At 37.1% G+C, this 23,839-nt stretch overlaps 1 protein-coding gene across 3 annotated transcripts in view; it reads left to right on the top strand.

Annotated features, from left to right (window-relative positions):
* LOC306853150 (fibroblast growth factor 13-like) overlaps positions 1 to 23,839 on the top strand; it is a 109,168-nt gene that overhangs the window by 82,860 nt on the left and 2,469 nt on the right. For all 3 annotated transcript variants that reach the window (XM_079390350.1, XM_079390349.1, XM_079390351.1), the window contains 2 exons: positions 6,309 to 6,412; positions 19,487 to 19,685. In XM_079390350.1, coding sequence (XP_079246476.1) covers positions 6,309 to 6,412; positions 19,487 to 19,685 — 303 coding nt within the window. The remainder of the gene's footprint in view (positions 1 to 6,308; positions 6,413 to 19,486; positions 19,686 to 23,839) is intronic.

A 23,839-nucleotide genomic window follows, 5' to 3' on the forward strand; every position in this document is an offset into this window, starting at 1 on the left:
TTATTCCGTAGGCAAGTGCGGCATCGCCCAGTCAGTGTTTGAGCAATGCTGCGTCTATGAGCGAGGATGGAGCCGGCTGGCTGGTTGGCTGGACTCTAATTTAATATGTGCTATATCTCACTGACGCTAAGTGTCTGTGGCATTCTGGGTCCTGTAAATTAGCTTGACTCAATTCAATTAGTCATTGGGTGAAGATGACGCTCATGTCGAGCAAATGAGTTTGTGGTGAACGAGGTCATTTGGAACTGTGATCACTCGAGTTTCCAAATCCTCTCATCCATCATTCTCATCTTGATTAACATAAATGTGTGTCTAGTGCACATAAACAATGTTTAACATGAAGAGCCGTGCTAATTGAAATAACAGACTCTACTTGAATTTAAATAGTGGTTGTTTGACTCAAGCATTCGTGTTTAATTCACCCTTGAGTTGAATCTGCGCCACTGGTGCAGCTGGCCTGCCCGTCTCTTGCTGCGTGCTTGTTTATTTTCTTGTTTGTGTTCTTCCCCTGCGTGATTGACTGAGGTAAAATGAGTTATATAGGGGTGAGATTACATAATAGCTGACCTGCTTTTCCCACCACACTCCCTTATTTTGTGGAGAGAATGAAAAGCTGTTGCTGGAGAGGAGAAGTGGGAAAACAGGGAGCTTCTATCTCTCACGCTACAAAAATAGAATTGTTAGGAGCTTGGTGCCCTTGTCTCCATAGCGACGGCAGTGTAGTCCTCTTGGCTCTCCTCTTGGTGTGTGTGTGTGTGTGTGTGAGTGTTTAATAGGGATGAGGGTCTGCTCCAAAGCTCTCTTTACTCTAGATGTGCGTCTCTTATCTTAACTGATGCTCATTGCGCTTCTGATTGTGATCTGAGCATGTTAAGTTTAAAATATTATGTCATTATTTCACTTAAATCCCATAAATATGACATTAGTACCAGTTTTTAGGTTTTTATTGGATATCTCAGCTAAATAGTATTTTTTTTGCCCTAAAGTCATGCCACGGTGCTATAAATAAATAAATGATAAATATCTTCTTACTCTCAAAGATTGTTGGCTTGACAAGAAAATTTAGGCAAAACACTCAAAAATCTATCAATTATTATGTTTTATTGGTTATTTCTAACTGTGTGAGGATGACAGCCAGAATGATAATGATAGACTCAAATGGATTTTATTAGATGAATTGGGCAGATCAAGGGGGTTGAGAAGCGGATTAAAAATAAAGACCTTATTGAAAATCAGCCTTTCCATCTCTCAAGTCTGACTGTGATGAGCTCTTGGAGGACCAAGACAAAAGCTCATTCTGGGCAGTAAATGTCAGGTATGGCTGCTCTATTGGATTATGTCTCTTTGTGCAGAGTTTTAGAGCTTAATTCAATTCCTAATCAATGTGTCTTGGCAGGAGGCCTTTCTCTCCGTCAACATTAGGTTTTATCTCTGCTAACTTGCCTTTCGTCTGAAGAGTGGGCTGATGTGTTTTTCAGTCAGTTGTGGCGTATTCTAATCAGTCTGATTTATCTCTGGATATAATAAACTGAAAAACTAACATCTGAATGAAATGCCTTAACGTTTCTCGAAACAAGCAATACAATTTTAGCCAGGCATCCAGAATTAAACATCAGAATTAAAATGGCTTAGATCCTTTAGTAATATTTAAAGGGAATGAAAATGCTGCCATTTACTCACCCTCATGTCGTTCCAAAACCATAAGACTTTTTTCATCTTTGAGACACAAGTAAAGGCATTTTTAATGACACCTCACAGCTCAAGCATGACAACATGATTTATGCACAAAAAAACATCAAACAAGCACATTTGAACTTCCATTTACCATATTGGATGAGGTCTATGTTTGTGTGCTGATATTTATATATGAATAAAAGTGTAAATTAAATTTACAGCTATTGTGCATCTTCTGAGCACTTGAATTAAACTGCTCAATTCATACATTGCTTTATAAACTTTTTGAAGCATCAGATAGTTTTTTTTATTTTTGGGTGAACCAACCCTTTAGAAATAAATAAATAGATTACATAATATTTAAATTTGTTGATCAGTGTGCTAAATTTTGACTTCAGTTTTTGTCACAGAGCTGTCATGTAACTTTAGAATTAAAAAGTGCTATGAAACTTAAGAAGAAAACGATTTATGTGGACTACTTCTGTGACACTTTTATTGTGTTTTGTGTCCTTTTTAAAGCTCGAAAACTCTAGTCCCCATTATTTGTGACTGCATTGAATTGCATCTAGAGTAAATGCACGTTTTGATGAGGCCAAACTAATCCTGTTCACTTAGTATATGTTATACTAAGTGAACAGGAAGTCTTCACACCCATGTTTTCAGTGACTGGTGCTGTAGGAGAGACTCTTTACTGAATTCTGATGGTTGTTATATTGGCCTTTTTGTAGAGATGATTATCGTGCCCTCATGATCTTCCCAGATCTCTGTGCTCAGGTGCTCTATTAGGTGTGAGTAATTGAGTTTCCTCTCCACAACCCCCAGCGACCAAGCTCTGGTAATTCCTCTGAAATGAGGTCCGCTCGTAACTGCCTGTATGTGTCTATGTCACAAAAGATGAAGATACGAAAAACATATTATGTTCCTATCATACAAATATAATCAATAGCTCATTAAAGCATCTGCACTTGGCATTTAAAACGCTTCATATGAGTCAGTGGCCATAGTCCACAGAGCAGGAAGAGAGCAGATCTCTACAGGTGGACCTGGCCAGTGTCAGAGGGGAGAGGAAGGACCTTGATGTGGGATTAGAGGGGATAGAGAGCACTCCGGACTGTTGTGTAAAATGGCAACATGGCCATCGATTGAGCTCTGCAGGAAATAAGAAATATTAATCAAGAGCTCTCATGTTTATGATGAAAGGCAGAAGGGGTTTCTGGTTATGTTCTCTCTGGAGGGTGAGGATGCAGGAACGTAGATTGAGTTATTGAGATAGTTCACCCAAAAGTAAAAATTCTGTATTAATGCACTCACCATTTTGCTCCAGACCTATAAGAATTTTGTCCATTTTCAAGCATGCATGTTTGAGTTTTCCCATTTACCATATTTCATGTGCTCTATTGTATGAGCATTGATGTTTTATGTGAATAAAAGCTCAGTTCAAGATATAAAGTGATTATAACTCTTCAGAAGACTTGGACTAATTTAGCTTGATTGATATGGCTTTCTTATACAGTTTCTTTATGAACTTTGTGAAGTGTCAAATTTGGGGTGGAATGGACTTTTAATGGAGGGACAGTTATTTATCAGGTTTTGTTAAAAAATATATTTTCATTTGTAGTTTGAAGATGAACAAAAGTCTTATAGGTTTGAGGGTTAGGATTTTTAAAATGTATTTATTATTATTATTTTTTTTTTTTTTTGGTGAAGTAAACCTTAAAAAATAGATCACTTAATAGTTAAATTTTTAATTGATCAGATTTTGACAAATTTTTGTCAGTTCATCACAAAACTGTCATATAACTTTAGAAGAAAAAGTGCATGAGTGTGAGTTACTGACAGAATTTTCATATTTGGGGGTAACTAACTAAGCCTTTAAGAGATAAAGGAGGGATAATATTTTAGATGATGTTTGAGTATATATTCCTAAAACACAAAATATTGTACTTTGATATCTTGTATGGTTGTCACATGAAGGCCATATAAATTGTGCTAATCTAGATCAGTGTGCTTTGTTCTCTGTTAAGACACACACACTGACTGAAGGAAAGCATCCTTTTATTTTACAAGTTTGTTTCCTTCTTGTTTTTTTTTTAATCAAGCTAAGTTACATAACCAGTGAAATATCTCATATGTTTTTTTTCCCTTTCAAAAAGCTTGTGATTTTTTCTTCCCAAGCTTATGTTCCTCAGATACTCTCAGTGTCAGGGGTGGCTGGCTGGCTGCTTCACTTTTCCCACTGGCAGAAAGAGGCTGTGTGGATGGGAGAGATTGTCAGCTTTGTGGCTTACGTGGTGACAGGGGGGACAAAGGTGTGAGGAGAGTTGGCACAACCAGTGGTACCAGGAAGACAGAGCCCCGCACAGCTCACTAACTCTGCTCAACAGAGAGAGAATGTGTGAAAGAGACGGAAGGAAGAGTGTGAAACAGACAGAGAGAAAAAGAGCGCGTGTGAAAGGGAAAAAGAGGAACTATGTTAAAGAGGTGGCAGTTCAGAGAAAACGTAACACACAAGTGCCAGGGAGAGAGATGACATGCTGCCACATGTAGATCAGAATAAGTCAGGTTAAAGTGCACTGGATTAAAAGGAACACTCCACTTTTTTTGAAAATAGGCTCATTTTACAACTCCCCTAGAGTTAAACAGTTGAGTTTTACCGTTTTTGAATCCATTCAGCCGATCTCTGGGTCTGGCGGTAGCACTTCTAGCTTAGCTTAGCATCGATCATTTAATCAGATTAGACCATTAGCATTTGGTCATCAAAAATGACAAAAGAGTTTCGATAATTTTCCTATTTAAAGCTTGACTCTTCTGTAGTTACATTGTGTACTAAGACTGACGGAAAATGAAAATTTGTGAACTATACTCTCATAATAATCAAGGAACTTTGCTGCCGTACCATGGGTACAGCAGGCGCAGTGATATTACGCAGCGCCTGAAAGTAGTCCCCAGCTAGGTAACTAGTTATGATATAGCTGGGGACTACTTTCAGGCGCTGCGTCATATCATTGCGCCTGCTGCACCCATACCCCGGCAGCAAAGTTCCTTGATTATTACGCCGGAATGAGAGTATAGTTCCGAGCCATTTCGGCGTAGAAAATCACAACTTTTCATTTTCCGTCAGTCTTAGTACGCGATGTAACTACAAAAGAGTCAAGCTTTAAATAGGAAAAATATCGAAGCTCTTTGGTCATTTTTGAACGAGATGCTAATGGTCTAATCCGATTCAATGATCTATGCTAAGCTAAGCTAAAAGTGCTATTGGGGTGGTGATGGCGCATTGGGGTGGTGATGGCGCAGTGGATAAGACACATGCCTTTGGTGTGAGAGACCTGGGTTCGAATCCACTGTGAGACACCAATGTGTCCCTGAGCAAGACACTTAACCCCCTAGTTGCTCCAGAGGCGTGCGACCTCTGACATATATAGCAATTGTAAGTCGCTTTGGATAAAAGCGTCAGCTAAATGTAAAAAAAAAAAAAGATTACCGCCAGAACCGGAGATCGGCTGAATGGATTCAAAAACGGTAAAACTCAACTGTTTACTCCAGGGGAGTTGTAAAATGAGCCTATTTTCAAAAAAAAGTGGAGTGTTCATTTAACTTTAAAACACTTGCAAAAATCAAGATTAAAAATGCAGTCAAATGTGTAAAAAAACATTTTCATTAAAAAAGTAATTTTAAAATTTCTTTACAATGTTACTTTAGTGTTTTTATATACAATTATAGTATTTATTATTTTGAATGAGATTTTAGTTTTGAATTTTCAGTTAAATTCAGCTATATTTATTATTTCAGTTTAAGTTTTAGTTAATTTAGTATTAGAGCTTTTAATACTACAACTTATTTTATTTCAGTTAGTTGTCGAGCAACATTTCTACATTGTCATTTTATTTCAGCTTTATTTCAATCAAAAAATAAATAAATACATAAATAAATATTTGTTGTAGTTTACAGTAGCAACGCTGTCTTTGTAATGTTAAATTAAATATTTAAAAAAACATCTTTCAAAAGTGACATTTTATCAGAACAATGGACTAATGGACAATGGAAAAAAGTTTCAAAATCTTATAGCGAAAAAAACTTTCTACTGAAAGCTAAACTTTGATGTTGGCTTGAAGCTTTTACAGTCCATACAGTTGTTACAGAAATAGACAAAGACTGTCAGATAGATGCTAGCTGGTTGCATTCTAGAGAGTTTCTAAAGCATTTCTATCGTTTTATTCTGGAGTCTTAGTCTTTGCGGATTTTGATGAGTCGGGCGCTTTGTTGATGAATTGTTTATGAGTGGACAGAATGTCAGCGTGGCTGATATGATGCTGATGAGAAACGTAAGTGTGCACATCTGCATTCCTAGACTCATGCTGCTTGCATATTCTGTGTTATGCCTGTCTCTGGATGACACTTTATTAGTGCAAGATTTTGCCTTGTATTTGAACACTTCAGATGAACTCAGACCATGTGGTGCATTTTGGGAATGTAAAATGCTCCAGGCTTGCTTTATTTTCACTTCCCCTAACATCAAATATATATATATTTTATATATATATAAGTGACTGTGATAGTGATATCCTAATCAATTAGCTGTACTTATGCATAAATGCAAATATAATTATGACTTTTCTCTGTTTCCTATACAGCCATGTTCAACCTCATCCCGGTGGGCTTGCGAGTGGTGGCCATCCAAGGAGTTCAGACCAAACTCTATCTGGCCATGAACAGCGAGGGCTACCTGTATACATCAGTAAGTATCTACAACTTTCTAATGTAGACATTTGTTTATGTGTACTATACTTCACTCCTTCAGCTGTTTTAAATCAAGAGGGAAAGTCACACCAAACATGCTGCTCTCAGACCAACACCTGAGCTCTGTCATTATCACTCACTCCACCAGCTTACCCAACTCTTATCTCCTGCCAAATCATGATATCAGACACTCCAGATAAACAGACCTCCTTGTGACCCGAGATCAAATGCTCGCATAGCCTTTAAGATACGTTCCTGCTCCCGAACCCCTTACTGTGCTGAAAAAACTGTCACTCCTAAGAGCACGGCACAGCGTTTCACAGATTTATCCATATAAACAGATGAAGCCTCCACTGTGCGCTAGTCTCACACCCTCTCTCCATATGGCATGCTGTCAGAAAATGAGTTAAGTTACAGCTGTGACAAATATCTCAAGATGTTTTCATAACCTCAGCTCTACACTCGTAGTTTAGATTATGCGCAGCCCCGTACGCTAAGTGGCGTGATTACAGGATGGATGTCTTAGAGATGTTTGTTTACCGGCTGTGGTCGGGCCGAACTTTGCCCCCCTCACCCCCTCACAGTCCTGACCTTCTGCCTGCCTCTATCAGACAAAATGTCAGTGCTCTGGCATTCGTCTTGGTTACTATGGTGATGCAGGCAAGGCAGTATGTGGGTTGTGGAAATGTACACCAGTCCCAATCATTTTGTTCAGCTTCAGCGAAAGATAGATGAGACTCTCTGCTTTCATAAGCACACGTGAAATCATCCTTAATTAGCAAAATACATATGGAGGACTGCTTGTGATTGCGCTTAATGTTTAAAAGTACATGTAAAATACTATGAATCATCAATTCAGTTGTCAAGATGATTTGGTTGTTGACTGTTGCAGTGAGTAATTACCATTATTGAAACATAGTTGTTGCCCAGAAGATGTTTTAGTCCCTTGTGGAGAGTTTTTTTTCCGCCTTTCTCTGAAATAGGAGGACTGGTGAGTTTTCCCAGTGCATGAATTGAGTAACATGGCTTTCATTGTAAAGATGACTAATATCGAAATGCTGAAACATTTAGAAACTTGTGAAAATATGCTGAACAGGCAGCCTACATCCCAACATTGACTGCATGAAGACATGAATAATGTAGTAACCTACCTGCCAAACTTCTGCTGCAAGACAAATGTCAGAATTTCACTATGTGGTTGGCATTACTGGAGCTCGTGTTGTCTGACAGGAGAGAGTGGGCGCAAACGAATACACAGTCTCAACAACACGGCACACACTCTCTCACTCAACCTCAATCTCGAGGCTGACAGAAATCCTCCAAATTATGAATAACAGTGGAATGATTGGACACTAAGCTTTGGAAAAGGATCATTGAGGAAACTTAGCAAAACACAGGAAGCAGATGTTGCCTGAGAAAGCCGGCCTGGTCCGAGATTGTAATGAATCAACTAATTGACTCCATCGACCAACTAGTTAACAATATTAGTAAAGTTGACCATTTTCTCTAGATTTTACATAGACACACAAAAAGTTTAAAGTTTAAAGTCAGTCATTTTTGAAGGAAGTCTTTTGTGCTCACCAAAGATGCATTTACTTTATGTACAGTAAAAATAATAATATTATGAAATATGGTAACACCTTAGTATAGGGACCAGTTCTCACTATTAACTAGTTGCTTATTAGCATGAGCATTACTAGCATATTGGCTGCTCAGTTGAATGCATCCTTGCAAAATAAATGTATTCATTTTGTTAAAAAATAATAGTGTATATTGAAAATGAAAAAGTAAATAGTAACAATAATAATAAAAACATATGTGGCCCTCACTAATTTTGACATGTAGATTATTGGAAGATGTATTACTTGTATAATATTCAGGGCTCTAGACTGCGACCAAAATGGTCAGATTTGCGACAATTTTTTGAGAATGTGCGAGTCAAAATTATTTTGCGCGGCAAAAATTATGCGAATATCAAGGAAATGATGGCAGATGGAGGATTTGGTTTTCAAGCTAAAGTAAAGTAAAAGACCACTTCTTAAACCAGAGAAGGTGAACATGCTGGTATTCTTGTTGGAAAAAACATGCAAGCACTGTCACCAACAGAAAGTTTAGTTTCACTTTTTGTTTGTAAAGCTTGTTGTCTTTGCTATTTACCTCACGTTACGCTATGGAGGATTTCTTTTAAATTTAAAAAAAAATTTTATTCCTCAGTGTTTGCTAAACATTCTGTAATTTATTAGTCGGTATATAATACAGCATGTGGTGTAGGCCTATGCCATGCCTCATCTTTTAAATGTTATGTAAGATATCATGTCATTGTAGCCTACTGTTTTCTTGCTGTTGTGCTTTTTAATTAAGAATAACAATGAATCCATATTTTGCTTTAGTCTTTAGAAGGTGTATAGATATGAGCAAAACAGATAATTATCTTTTCTTGTAAAACGTGACGCCAAGATCGCAAATTCAATCGAAGTGAAAGCGCATGAAGCCTGGCTTATAACACAGCAAAAGAGGAATTCCCGTTCACAAAATTGCTGTTTTCAGGATGCTTTGGGCTGAACTCGCGCACAGCAGGCGGGAGAAAGACAAACAAGGCAGCAGACAAGAGACTCTCACATGAAGTCTGACAAAAGCATGTAATCTGATCATAACGTTAGGTGTGATACAGCTGTAACATTTCCAGCAGGAGCCTTTGGGGATGATAGAGAAGCAATGGGATCTAAACACATATACACACACACACACACATACATATAGCTACTGCACATCCCAACCTCAAGCACACTGTAACTCACGGCGGTTCTCTGTTCCCACTCAGTGACTTTAATGATGTGTGCTTCAGCATCTGTAATGAAAACATATGCGCCGGAGTGCTCATTAAATTAAAGCTCTGTTCTTAACTACAGTAACGCTGTGTCACCGTGTGGCATCCTGGTAAACGTCAGAAGGACGGAGGCTATATTTAACGTTTCTCTGAGTGACAGCACAGCAAGGTTCTGTAGGTGTTAATATTTTATTCCGTCTGTAACCGTTAGCCTGGAGAGTGATAATACACATAGGTCTTTTAACATTCATCTCCATTTGCTCCCTGTATTCATTTCCATTTTAAAAGCTTTTCCTGCAGTTGCATTCCATTGTAATTGTCCAATATTGAATATACAATTTTGTGAAATGTTCAATAATATGGACACGATTTTTGGGTGAATGAGAGCAGAATGTGCTGATGTTATTGAGTATACTGCAGCTCTGTGAAGTAATCCAGCGCTTACACAGTGGTGGAGAGCTTTCAGCTGGCATAAGTGGTTGGTGATTATGGGTGAAGGATACTGAGTGTGTGGCATTACAGTAATCTAAACAGTATTATAAGGTCTTTTAATGATTTAGTGTGCTGTAATTCTGAAGTCTCTCTGTGTTCTTTTAATGTGCGCGCACACTTCTGGGGTTTCTATCTCTCTCACAAATACATGTCGTTCTAGTCATCACAGTTACCACAAAATTGTGAAGCAGCACAACTGTTTTCAACATATTATTGGAGCACCAAATCAGTATATTAGAATTAGTGTTTCAGCACATTTTTGGGGGGTATTAGGGGAAATTTGATTCATAACGTGTCTTGATATTTACGGATTTGCTCTGTAATTTGCGTCATCTATTTGCGGTCAAGTCAAATCTAATTTATTAATGCAAGAAGTAAAATAAAAACTGTAAGAAACATATTTTAAGTTTAAGAATAAAAATAATTTAAATTTATACAAAGCAATAAATGTTCAAAAACAGCATTATTTAGCCCATCTCACATCTTTTTTTATTTAAAAATGACAAATGCCCACATTGAGTGTCCAAGGCCATGCAAATATAATAAGTGTGACCAAATTATAAATAAACCAATGGCAAATAGAATACAGTGAATGATGTTCAGTTCATTTGGTCTACTACAAGCCAAATCAACCATAATATGTCATAAAGCAGTATCCTACAACTCAGCACTTTTACTACAACACAGTCAATCAGCAGTACAGAATTAAGTCATGCTGACTCACCAGTGCAGTTCACTTTAAAGAACTTTAACTTTTCCTCTTTTGAGATCTGGCAGTCCATGAATGAATTATTTTTCACTTGAAAGTATAGTGAGGGCGTTTAACCTCAGCTGACCCCATTGCATGTTGTTGTAAAATTTTAATTCTTTCCAAATGTTCTCTCATATGGAGCTCTCTAACCAGGTTTACATGCACAAGAACATTACAACTCGAATCTGAATTTTTATGCTGTCAGTGAGCACTCAGAGAACCCTAGAAACCGCATAGCAACATGCTAAAAAAATTACCCCATTGTGTGTTTTTGCAATCTGTGTGTTTGTGATCAGAAGGTAGAGAAGAATATAGAAAGAGAATGCATGCATAAGTGAGTCTGTATGTCTGCGTGCAAATGTATTCACCAAATGTATGAAATAGGATTGTAAAATGTATTTTTGTGAAATGTTTTATGCTCCTCTAAAACAACTTTACCACTAATGTCATTTGTAGGCTTCCCAGGCTATTGGGAATAGCTTTTTATGCATTGTTCTGGAAAACTCTCATTCAGTCTGGCGCCATTCTGGTATATAACACCCACAGTCCAATCAAATGCTGATTAAATAAAATCAAGTCCTGTCCTTTCTTATTCAATATCCTGTTTCACATTGAAATGTGTCACATTACAGAAGTAAAGTAGGTTTTGAACAGCAGTTCACATTAACTTGACAAGAATCTGAAAAAGGAAAACCATAGTCCTGTCGTATTCTTCGCAGTAAAGTTAGTGCCATCCGCAGTACGACTCTCTCGTTTGAGGCATCTTGAGCTTCAATGATAATTCAATTATTCAGATGGGTGGTTGAGGCAGAGGGAAGAATGAGGTACAGGTGGAGAGACCTGGTTACCAGGCATCACTGCACCGAGCAGGAAGGAACAGCCTCTGGCTGGAATAGATTCTGTCAGTTTCCCCATTTACTTCTTTTCCATAAATGGGATTGGAGTTGGAAGAGGGAGAGTGGGTAAAGTAATGAGATGGATTGAGAGAGGGAATGGGGGGAGGTAGGCATACTGAACAGGAGCTGAAAAAGGAAGAAGATGGTGGGAGAGGCGTAAATAAATAAGGTTAGTTTTTGAAAAAGATATTGAAAGACAGAGGGAGGATCTGATGGAGGATGGATCAAGAGAGAAAAGCAATAAGGGAAAAATAGGATGGAAAAGAAAATATCAGATGGAGGGAAAGAGCTGAGCAGATGGCAGAAGATAGAGCACTTAAGACATATATGAAGACCAAGTAGAAACACTGTCTGTTTCTAGCGCACACAAACATCTCCTTGTGCTTTTCCGTCTGGGAGGGGGAAACTCTTTGGGAGAAGGCAGGGAGGGGCAATGCGGGATTTCCCCTGTCAGAGGAAAAGATATTAGATACGAATCAGTGAGCTGGCAACAGCATGACTGCAGCTCCTGATATAATTACACTTGGAGATAGAATCAGCTCGAACACAAAGCACTACAACACCTCAATATCTGCTCCCTTTTACTCAGCTGTTAGGAGGCTAGATTAGTCATGTGGTTAGGGACAGTACAGAGAAACAGCAGGAGCCCAGGTCAAGTCACTCGCCAAAATTAAGGTTTCTCAATGTCTAATGCAAAAAAAAAATTGTCTTTGAAAAGTGAGTATTTCATACTTCAGTTAATTGGTCGGTTTATTATGAACTACAACATAAATACATCATTTAAACTAAATTTAAATGAAATGAATAATTCACCAAAATGAATTTATTACCAAAACATTGAAATCAAAGATTTGATTCGGTTTCACTGAAAACTGAAACAGAAAATAAAGTTTTGGTAATTCAATTACATGTGGAAACGCAGAAGTAATTGTGGAATCCAGTCATAAAATCAGAATTCATAGTATAACCCAGAATGTCACGGAATTTATCAAATTTTGAATGGGTCCATCACATCAACTTGCAAAAAATCCTGCATGTCTCTGTGTGAATGAATGGTGCAGATGCACAGTTTCATTTACTACACACATACTGAAGTGCGTGTGACGCTCGCTGTGTTTTCAGCCTCTGCTGCCTCGATATATGAGTAAATGAACACATGAACATAATCTCTAGAACTGCTCTAAGAGTCACTTTTCTTTTGAGTAAAACTATTGTCATATACAAACAGAAACCTAAAGGTCTTCACAATAACTCGTCAAAATAAAAGTTTGGTTTAACTTGATGAAACCGTGACAGAAATATTACTTAATGTAATGATAGTACTGCTACTAAAAATATAATTATTATTAAAACATTTGTTTTAAAGGAATATTTACCATAAAAATATTTACAATAAATTATGTAGCAGAAAAATGTAAATACGCAACGGAGTGTTTCAGTAAAAAAAATAATAATAATTTTATAAAATCAATTAATTAGAGATGCTTTTGATTATTAGTTTTACTTAACCATTAAAACAGTCTAGAACAATTTAAATGGAAAAACGGAATTTGGAAAGAAATAAAACTGATTTCATAGGGCCCTAGTACAGTTCTTCAGGCAATGAGTCACCTCTCAAACTGTTTCAGTCAATTATTTTGGCCCTCCAAAATTATTTTGGCTGAAAATTCCATTTATTTATTTTGCTATTTGAATGGTTGAATATTTTCAGTTGCCAAAATTTTCGTTTTTTTCCCATGTGGCGTTGGAATATTCATTTTATTAAGTCACCGAAGCAACAATAAATAAACAGGGGGATACTGTAGAGCTAAATGAGAGATTAATGTACTTCCCCCAATCAGAGCGCACATTATCTGACTTTTCTTTGTTTCACTCCTCATTCTCAGCACTGCTGTATATATATATGTGGTAATTCGATACAAGACATCAGCGGGTTCCCAAAAATATCTGCTGTGTTTCTATGTATATATCTGTTCTCCAGCTCTTTTAAATTATGCCACTGCTTGCTGCAATTTTCATCAGTGTTGGTGATAAAATGTCATGGACAATTAGGAAAATGTGTTTGTTGTTTCTGCACAGTGCACCTCTCATCTAACACGCTCCATCTGGAAGCCGTGTTACAGTATGTGGTGATGCCTCGGAGATTTAACAACTCTTCTCCTTCTCTGTGTGCACGGAGGTACAAGAGCATTTGTACTGTGCATTCTGTGTCGATTTGTCCATTTAGAGAAAGAGTACAGTATGTTATTTACACCCACATCACATGTTTGGACCTAGTATACCACAATTTCAGGCAAAATAGAGGCTTTGTCTCTGAAATCGAACTGCACCTTGGTTATTAAATCAGTACTGTTGTGCACTTGTGTTAATGCATTGTGCCTCTTTATTGATGCTGAATGGCGTTAGTCTCAAGGTTCTGACAAACCATAGGACATTATTTATTTATCTTAAAAAGCAGAGAAGGAAGATTGTGTTGAATTTCAGCATTAATAGATGAATATGATTCATTACTCTTTAAGTCAGTTGTGTCAGTGAATTGTTCCAGGACCAGCCCTTAAAGCAGCGGTCACCAATTAGGGGCTGTTTACACCTGGTCACTTCATGCGTTTTTTTCTGATCCGATAGCTATCCGATCCTGAAAAGACCAGGTGTAAATGCCCTCCAAAACGCATTCGAGACGGATATAAATCCGATCGCTCAAATCACTTCAGGAGGTGGTCTGGGCCGCATTCCAGACGAAACTGGACAAGTGTAAATGCATCTGGTTGTTGAAACCAAATATGCTAATTTTACTCCTCCCAAAATATTAAAATAATAAACATGTGATAGCGTTTTATAGGCTATATGGCATGTATAGTCAGATGCAACACGTTAATGCAACAAGCATCATGGCAGACGAGTACCTGAGTATCTCTTCAGCAAGCCGACACGCCACGAATGAAACTGAAAGTAAGTCGCAGACGCTCAACATGCAATCATCTTCATTAAAAGTAGTGAAACTAACCTGTCTTTCCAGTGCTGATGCCTCACTCTCTCCTGTTGCAGTCTCTGATATTGAAATGAGCTAATAATTAATAAAATGCAGCGCATATCTATTGCTTTCATTGACGTGAACTCGAATTTGCATATGGCATGGGAATTGAAGAACGGATTTATATCCATTTTGCGACGACACATTTATGCGGCCAAGTGTAAATGGAAATGTTTTTAAAAATCAGATAGATATCCGATCGGAGAAAACGCATGACGTGACCAGGTGTAAACAGGCCCTTAGTGAACCACAGTCCAGATGCGAGCCTAAGATTGGTTTCACTCAGAACACAAATAATTTTTCATACATTAGCATAATTATAAACAGTGTTTTTCTTTCTCCACATGGAGAGAGTAAGAGATATTATTAACATGACATTAGACACTAGTTACAATAGTCTGATGCTTTTTTCCTTTTTATTGGAAATTAGAGATTATTATATATTCATTCATTTTTATAAATATTACCTTCATTTTTATTTATTTTATTTTTCTTTGGCACAAACTTTTGGTTTGTGTGTGTGTGTGTTTTTGTTTTTAAGCTGCTTTGGAGCAATTATGATATGTGCTATTCAAAAACACTTACATTCAGTTGGGGTCTGCGAGTTTTTTTCCTCTTATTAAAAACAGTGTATATTTGCTTGCCTCTCTCCAGTCTCAGCTATTCCAGCATCCCTCCACCTCCCCAACCTCCACCTTCTTCTTAGGTACCTTGCCCTTTGTAATCACCTTATATCAAGTCCCTGGGGGGGTATATCAGAGCTCGAGCTGAAGCTGCTTCATCGAGCCCCTCATCAGTGGGCAGCAAGCCAAATACGTTTATTCTATTTCCTAATGATTATATGGGCAAACAAACTCATTAAATATATTAAAATAGAACATTTGAAATTGTGGTAATATTTCACAATAATATTGTTTTTACATGCTTTTTGATCAAATAAACATAACCTTAGTGGGCATAATCTTACTGACACCAAACGTTTTCATACGGTAAATTGAATTAAATTGAGTTGTTTTTAATTGTATATAATCAGTAGTTTTGACTATTTTGTCTTTGTTGGGTTTGAAAAGTATTTTGGCTGCCAACTTGAACATTTAAAATGAAATTTGTCAAAGCTCACATTGCTTATTTAATTTCATAACCATATAACATTGACTATTTTAGGATCTTTATTTGTTCAAACCTTTGCTGGGAAGGACATTTAGAGAGGCATTTAGAAGCATCATGTTTTTGTGTTTTATGGATTCAGTGGTTAGCATGTCCCATTTACAGTCATCCCCGTTTCCTGCCCTCATCCTCTCAACATTTCACTCTTTTGTTTTTGTTTATTATGATAATTGTGATGAATTATTCCTGATAAGATTGGATGCAATCCAGTCATTATTGAGAGCTGCTCTACATAATGTTTTTGTGCTCCATTTGGTCGTAGCTAATTATTATGACCTTCAGCTGAGACATTAGCAGAATTATTAACAGAATAGCTGTATTTGAGGCACAAAATATAGCAGTAATTTATTTGAACTGAGAGATACAGGATGTCTGTGAGGAAGCGTTTCTTCTGACTGGAAGCATGAATGAGATGAGATGCATCCTTACTTAAAGTTCTCACCCTGACTGAACCCAACAGTGTCCTTACCACAGTGCTGATAGCTGACCAAAGATAATACATCTAACATCTTGACGACGTTTATTTCAAGTGAAGTATTGATCCCAGATCCGTCCCTGCATGTCTGCTCGTAGGATCTCACACGTAATCAAACTTTCTCATCAGGCTGACTGCAGCCCCTCAGAGTGCAAATCCTTTTAACGTCCACACATCCCGTCCGCTTTCTGTTTTCGGGATGTTTACGGGATGTAGCTCAGAGCTGAGCTGACAGCCTCTCCCAGAGGAGGTGCGATGTCACGGCCGGTCTGTGACATCAGGAGTGTTCCTGTCAGCGTGTGTGGGTGCTCAGTGTCTGTGTGAGTCACCCGGAGCAGAAGGACGACTCCGGCTTGTACGTTGAACATTGGAGCGCCCCTGTTGGCACCAGCCCGGCTGGGAAACAGAGCGTCCTGTGATGAGAGTGAGAGTTCAAGACTTTAATGGATACATGATGAAGAGACATTCTCAGCATTGCTGCTGCAATAGCTGTATATCTATGTTTGTTACAAATTCCCTTTAAGGCAGTCAGTGCACCCTGTGGCTGTCTTGGTAACACACCTGAACAGCTATTTGCTAAGTACATAATGTACACACGTACACTATTGTTGAAACGTTTGGGGATAGTCTGATTTTTTTTTTTTTTTTGGGAAAGAAATTAATTTTATTCAGCAACATTTATTAAATTGATCAAAAGGGAAAATATAGAGCTTTATAATGTTAAAAAAAAGATTGCTTCATTAAAACAAATTCTGTTCCTTTTAATTTTATATTCATCAAATATAAAGTTTGATCAAACCTCAAAGAATCTTGAAAAAATGTATCAAGGTTTCCACAAAATTATGAATCAAAACAACCGTTTTTAATATAAATGATAATTTGATAATAATGGTTTTGATGATAATTAAATGTTTTCTATGCACCAAATCCACATATTAGTATGATTTACTGAAGTAATGGAAAATTCAGAAAATTCAGCTTTGCCATCACAGGAATAAATTACATTTTTTCATATATTAAAATAAAATAAAACATTTTTAATTGCAATAATATTTCACAATATCACCCTTGAGCATGAGATTTAAATTTATTTTCTCTTTTTACATTAAAAGTATCTATATAAGGCTGAAATCTCCAAAATTATGAAATCTTTTACATTTTTTCGGAATATTTTTCAAATTAATAATTTTATCATGAAGTTCCCAAATCATGTTTAAAAACAATCACAGCCAAACAGAAGATATTTCATGTTTAATAGAGTTATGTTGCACTAGCTTTTACTGGAGCTGTTCAGCACAGTGCTGGAGACCTCAATCAGTTTTTAAAATGTCTTGATTAACAAACTCAGATTTTAGCGTCTCATATCTGGTTAGCATATGCTTGATTGTCACAGATATTGAAATTGTAGCCACAATATTCATATGCAGGCACACTTATGTAATTCATGGAGGAAGCGAGATGAAATAACGCAGTTTGCTGTTATTTAATTTGCTGTCTCCTGTATAAATCTCAAACCTGCTGTAGATTTTCCTTTTAAGTGCATTAAGCTCTCAGAGCTGAAACACTGAACACTTTCCCTTAGTGATGTTTGCAGAGTGACGCAAAGATTATTTACCGTTTCTTTCTTCCCTTGGCTCTGATGAAAAACATCATTTGATTTACAGCTCTCTCTGTAATATTTCCACATCATTTGCCACACTCAAACAGTAAAGATTAGAGCCACAAGACCCTGAGGTTCTGTAATCCATTTTAACAGAGCCGTTCAGTTACTGCAACAGCAGCCCAAAGGCTCGGCGTGGATATTAATCTACCCTCTTCTAATGACTTTCTGTTTGAATTTACTTTGCTCCTGCATTTAAAGTGACGGATGTGGTACGAGCACATGGATTTGAAAAATCAAGCTTTATAAATCCATATGTGTATAATATTATCAATATGAGTTTAAAATGCATTTTTTACAAGGATTGTAGAAGCACTTCTTCATAGTGATGTAAGAAATATGTTACGTTTCAGCCAGTTAAGTTTTGCATGGTTCACCATGCCTGGACTAGCTGGTATTTAATAAACAGGAAGTGCGGATCCATGAGCAATGGGTGTGTTGTGGCTTTGCATAGGCATTGATTTATTTCAAATTCTTTATTGGGCAAATGAGTTAGACACCTCTTGAAAAGCAATTAGTTAGCCAGATAACATGCAGAATAACGTAATTTGCTGTTGCTCCATGCACTGTCTCTGATCTTTTCACCCTCTTACACCGTTTGCAATATCCTAACGAAGCACATAGTCAATACAGGATCAAGCCTAGTGGGAGGTGAGCGTTTATAATGACTCAATGAAGTGCACACGGTGTACTCGCACACATTCAATACGGCTGGATCCATAGACGGAGCTGAAGAGCGATCCATCCCCAAACTCCATTAGCATGTTTATGCAACACTACAACATAGATTGCTTTTGGAAGTGCTAATGAGAGAACTCATACAACAGACAAAGTAGGAAAGAGTTAGGATTATTAGGGGGGGGGGGGGAGCAGATAAAAGGGGAAGTAGTGATCTGAGGAGGATGGCAGAGGGACAAAAATACATACGTTTTTAACAGTTGTTGTTTTTTTTTATTATTATTAAGGCGAGACACTGCTGGCAAAAACAGTTTTTTATGCACCTGGCAATTTTGAGAATTTTTTGAGTTGTTTTTTTTTTTGAGAATTTTTTTGTTCCAGACGTGTATGCAAATTAGTGCATATTTAATTCGATAACTCCTTATTTGCATATTTAAACAACATTTAAGAAAACATTTAATACAAATAAATGTTTTTAATTCTTAATCAGTCAAATTTTGTATTATACAAATGTAAATAGACATTTTCCATTTATATTTTAAATGTAAAGTATTAATGTTTTGTGTTATTGTCATTTTTTTTATTTGCCTATATAGTTTTTGATTTTATCTCAATTTTAGTTTTTTTCTTGTTTTATCTCAATTCTATTTATTTTAGTACATTAAGTTAAACTAAATGAAAACAAGTGACGGTTTTCTTTCATTCTACCTGCAATAAAATATTTTTATATAGATATATTTTTTTTATTTGAACAATTTTTTTTAGTTTTAGTTTTAGTTAACTATAATAACCCAAACAGATTTTCCTCCTTTCCCCCTCATCTGAGACAGATAGTCACACCCCAAAACTCATGCCATTGGTTGGTGTTTTTATGTTTTATACTTTTGCAGGGATCTCAGTCTATAAAATGGCTTATAGTTTTCATTGCATAATAACCTGAGAAATACAATTATTTTACAGTTCCTCTTTAGACACTGCTTTTGTGTATATTTGTATCACCATATTACTTCTTACTATCCACTGTGTCACGTGAAGGATTTGAAATTTCAAACCTCATCTTGCATCTTTTTTTCTCCTCCCTCCTTTGCCCTTCAGGAACACTTCACACCAGAGTGCAAGTTTAAGGAGTCAGTGTTTGAGAACTACTACGTGACGTACTCCTCCATGATCTATAGACAGCAGCAGTCGGGCAGGGGCTGGTACCTAGGCCTGAACAAGGAAGGAGAGATCATGAAAGGCAACCATGTGAAAAAGAACAAGCCCGCTGCACACTTCCTCCCCAAGCCTTTGAAAGGTAAGTCGCTACCTCAACACACTACGTAGTGACTTTTATTTCTATTGACGCAGTTAAGTTGCTGTATGAAATTATTTTTCAAAGCTTGAAAACATTTAATCGACTAAAAACGAGTGCAATCTCTATAAAAAGCTTCTCATAATCATGAATGCCTGGAAAAAGTCACTTGTTAGTTTGTGGGAACCCTGATGATTCATCTATCAGACAGGAAATAAAACACAAGACACCTTTTATTGTATATTGTACCTTTTTTCAGTGTCAAAATGGAATTCCATGATTTGTGCCCCAGTGAATGCTCTAAACTACAGGCTCCGGACCTGTGAGCACACAATCTGCCCTTGCATTGTCCCTCCACCGCTGTTCTCTCCACGCGCCTGAGGGGAACACTGATCTCAGGCTCTTTGCTGAGGTGATGAGGTGTGGATAGTGGAGTTCGTAAGAAGCGCTGTAGACGCCAGCATAATCAGACAGTTTAAAGCGTTGTCTGTGGTAGAAGGCTCCAGAATGATAAAGCGGCTTTTGACAGCAAACAGCGCTGTACCCTTCCATCCAGGCCAAGGCAGCCATCTCAGAACAGAACACAACAGAGCTTTGTGCAATTGTCAAAGTTCCTTGTGGCTTTCATCTGCCGGCTGCATACTTTCTTGTCAGCGAACACAGAGAGAGTGCGCTCTAAGCACAAATCTGAACTCTGTGGAAGTTTTTTGTTGTTTTGGAAAAAGGATGAATGAAAGCTTACATTTTAAAACATTAAGAGACTCTACGCATAAATATTACATTTGTTCCAGAGCATGTGCCAGTTTCAAGGTAAACATTTAGTTTTATTGCTTTTAGATTGACTTTTAATGCCTTGCATTTAGTAAAGACGCATAATTAGGATTTTTCTCTTAATGAAGATGAGACGGTTCTCCAAACTATGAGCTGCTTTGTTTTTACGTTAAGCAGTAACTTATCAAATGACTCGTGCTGCACAAATGAGTTTTTGAACATAATGTCTGATAATGTCACGCAATTCAGCTACTTGGAGAAATCAATAACGCTTTTCATTGCTTAAAGAATTAAAACACGGTCTTTTATTTGATTATAATTAAAAATGGAGGCTTAGCAGCTGAGAAACATTTTGTTCTCAGAGAAAATGCCTTAGCCCTTGAAAATGCATTTCCTTTTTCTAAAGAGGTTTGTAGTGTGGTGAGAGGATAATGGTGAGTAATGAAAGAGACAGCAGGAGTAATGCATTAGCTTGGAAGGACAGTCTGGTGCTAACTGGCTCCACACTGCATTCACCGCGGAGATGCTTTACTAGAGCTGATTTCAGAGGTCAGTGCACAGCCATTGAGTGAGATTTATGCTTTAAAAAGGTGAAATAGCAATGTAAAATACACCTATGTTCTCTGAATAAAAGTCCCAAGCAAGTTGCTTCTAATGTAAAATGCTGTCTTGTTTTAAGGATGTTTACATATGTTTTCTGGGAAGCCAGACATTTTTTTCCTTTTATAGTAGCTAAGTAGTAAGACTAAAATAGTCACACGTTCAGTAATTTAGATGCTTCACCTAAATTTAATCAGGTGTTTTAAAACGTGTGTAAATACTAGGGGTGTAACGATTCATCGATATGGATCGATACGATGTCTGGCGATACGATGCATCGATGCCACGTATAAAATATCGATATCTGTAGTATAAATAGGCACTTTATTTTGGCACTGTCCACATTTTCACATAATGTCCGTCTATGCATTACCACCAAGGCGTGCATTCTTGTTCAAACTCACGTATAAGGACTGCCCGAAGGCACAAGGCCAGCATAAAAGACGCTCGGGATAGTTGGCGGAAAGAGTCGAGCGTTGTGTGAGAAGTTTTCTGCGCACTCACCTGAAGCGCACACACACAGACAAAAATTTAGCTCTCTTCCGCTTTTTTTTTTTGCATGGATGAAGAGATACAGACAAAATTACATAAAAAGTTCAGATAAATGTTTATGTTATATTTTGGTTGCATTTCTGAGTTAAAATAGCATTTAAATAGGTATATAATATCATAATTAGGGCCGGGACTCGATTAAAAAAAATAATCTAATTAATTAGAGTCTTTGTAATTAATTAATCGAAATTAATCGCATATAAATATTTGACCTGAGAACAGTGAGAAGTAAGTTTTTTCATATGGATTTTTAAATTTCCCATCCACAGGGCCAACCAAAGCGGTCTCATCAGCTTCTTTGTCCATGTTCACTGTGGTTTGTTTGTCTGAACGCTAGTTGGTGCTCCAGTATAATTGGTCCGCCGGAACTCATCCAGTGAGAAACGTTCCACGGTGCAAAAATAAGTGCGATTAAAATGCGTTAAAAAATGTTAACGCGTTATTTTTGTGTAATTAATTAATCTAAATTAACGCGTTAAAGTCCCGGCCCTAATCATAATATCGATATATCGATCGATATACTCCTGTATTGAATCAAATCGTAATTGTATCGTAGAATTTTTTGAGGTATCGGCAAATATCGTATCGCTGGGTATGAGAATCAATATCATATCATATTGTGACGAACCATCCGATTTACACCCCTAGTAAATACATGAAAATATTGGTTACATTTTATGATACATTAATTAACAATTAACATACGTTTATAGCAGTAGTTTAATATAAAATATCAATACTTTTACAGCATTTATTAGTCTAGTCTAGGTTGATTTTAAAAAATACAGTAAAACAGCAATATTATGATACATTATTACAATTAGTTTTTGTTTTTTTACTTCAATTACAGTGTCACATGATCCTTCAGAAATCACTCTAACATGCTGATTTGCTGCTTAAGAAACAATTCTTCTTATCAATATTGAAACTTGCTCCATATTTTTGTGTGATACTTTTTTCAGAATCATTTCATGTATAAACAGCATTTCTTTGAAATAGAAATATTTTTGAACATTATGAAAGTCTTTACTTTTGATTTATTTAATGCATCCTTGCTGATAAAAAAAAGTATTATTAAAAAATCTTACTGTCTCTTTTAAACTGTAGTATATAAAATATATTAATATTTCAAGCTATGTTAAATGAATGTACATAAATTAATGTATTACAGATGAAAATAAACTAACAGTGATCAATACGTACATAAAGAATTAAGATTAACCTAGAATAATAATGCTGGGAAAAGTTAATTGTCAACCTTGATACCACTGTGGGTTATTGCAAAGTTTTACCATAATCTTTCATTCAGAAAATCGACGCTTGTCAGTTATGAGTTTAGTTGTTGTCGAGGACAGTTATGTAATTTGAAGAGAGAGAGGGAATTGGAATTTTGCTCGCTGCCTTATAAAGATTCTCCAGCAGTGTTCTTCCAGAGGACCAATTAAGGAACTGTCTTCTCGCTGTGAACATGGCTTCAGCTGCCAGCTCTCGGCTTACAAAGTACTGTAGCCTGTGTCCAGAGTGCACACATGCATATAAAGCCTGTACGATCTTTACCATTGCCGAAGAGCAAGGCAGCATACAGCTGATGTATCTACATTCATATTCCCTGAGCTTGAGGTCTCATTCATGTTCAATTACTTTAAATGTTTTAAATATTTAAAAGTGCTTAACTCTTCAACCATGTATTGCCATATTGACGCAGTCATACATTGAAGCACACTGGTCCAGACGATTTGATGAGCAGGTATGTGACAGCCCAGAGAAAGCTCTACAGAGTGCACTAATAATGACCTGGCCACCGGTCTCTGAGAAGCTCGACACTCGCTTGCACAACCAATACGTCAACTATCGATTCGTAGAGCTTTCCACTTAAGTGCTGTATCGATTGCATGTTGCAGGCAGAAGAAGCTTTTTGTGAGGTTAAAGGAAGTCTTTGTGATGTTCCCTGCACTGCACACCATCGTTAAGATGATCAGAAAGGATGAATTTTAGCACATTGGCTACTTAGTGGACTTCTGGAGTGTTGATGTGAAGTGCTTGAGTCTGATGTTTGTGTCGGATAGCAGGAGTTGTGTTTTCTATACAGCAAGAAAGAGATATTAGCTCCCCTGTTTCTGTTGGAAAAGCAAGACATGGAGTGAAAGGGTGCCCCTCGGAACCTTTTCTGCTCGACTCACATTCTCTCATAATCGCTTTTCACAGTCTGTTGTGCTGCACTGTATATGTACTGC

Source organism: Barbus barbus, assembly GCF_936440315.1.
Source record: "Barbus barbus genome assembly, chromosome: 33".
Taxonomy (NCBI): domain Eukaryota; kingdom Metazoa; phylum Chordata; class Actinopteri; order Cypriniformes; family Cyprinidae; genus Barbus; species Barbus barbus.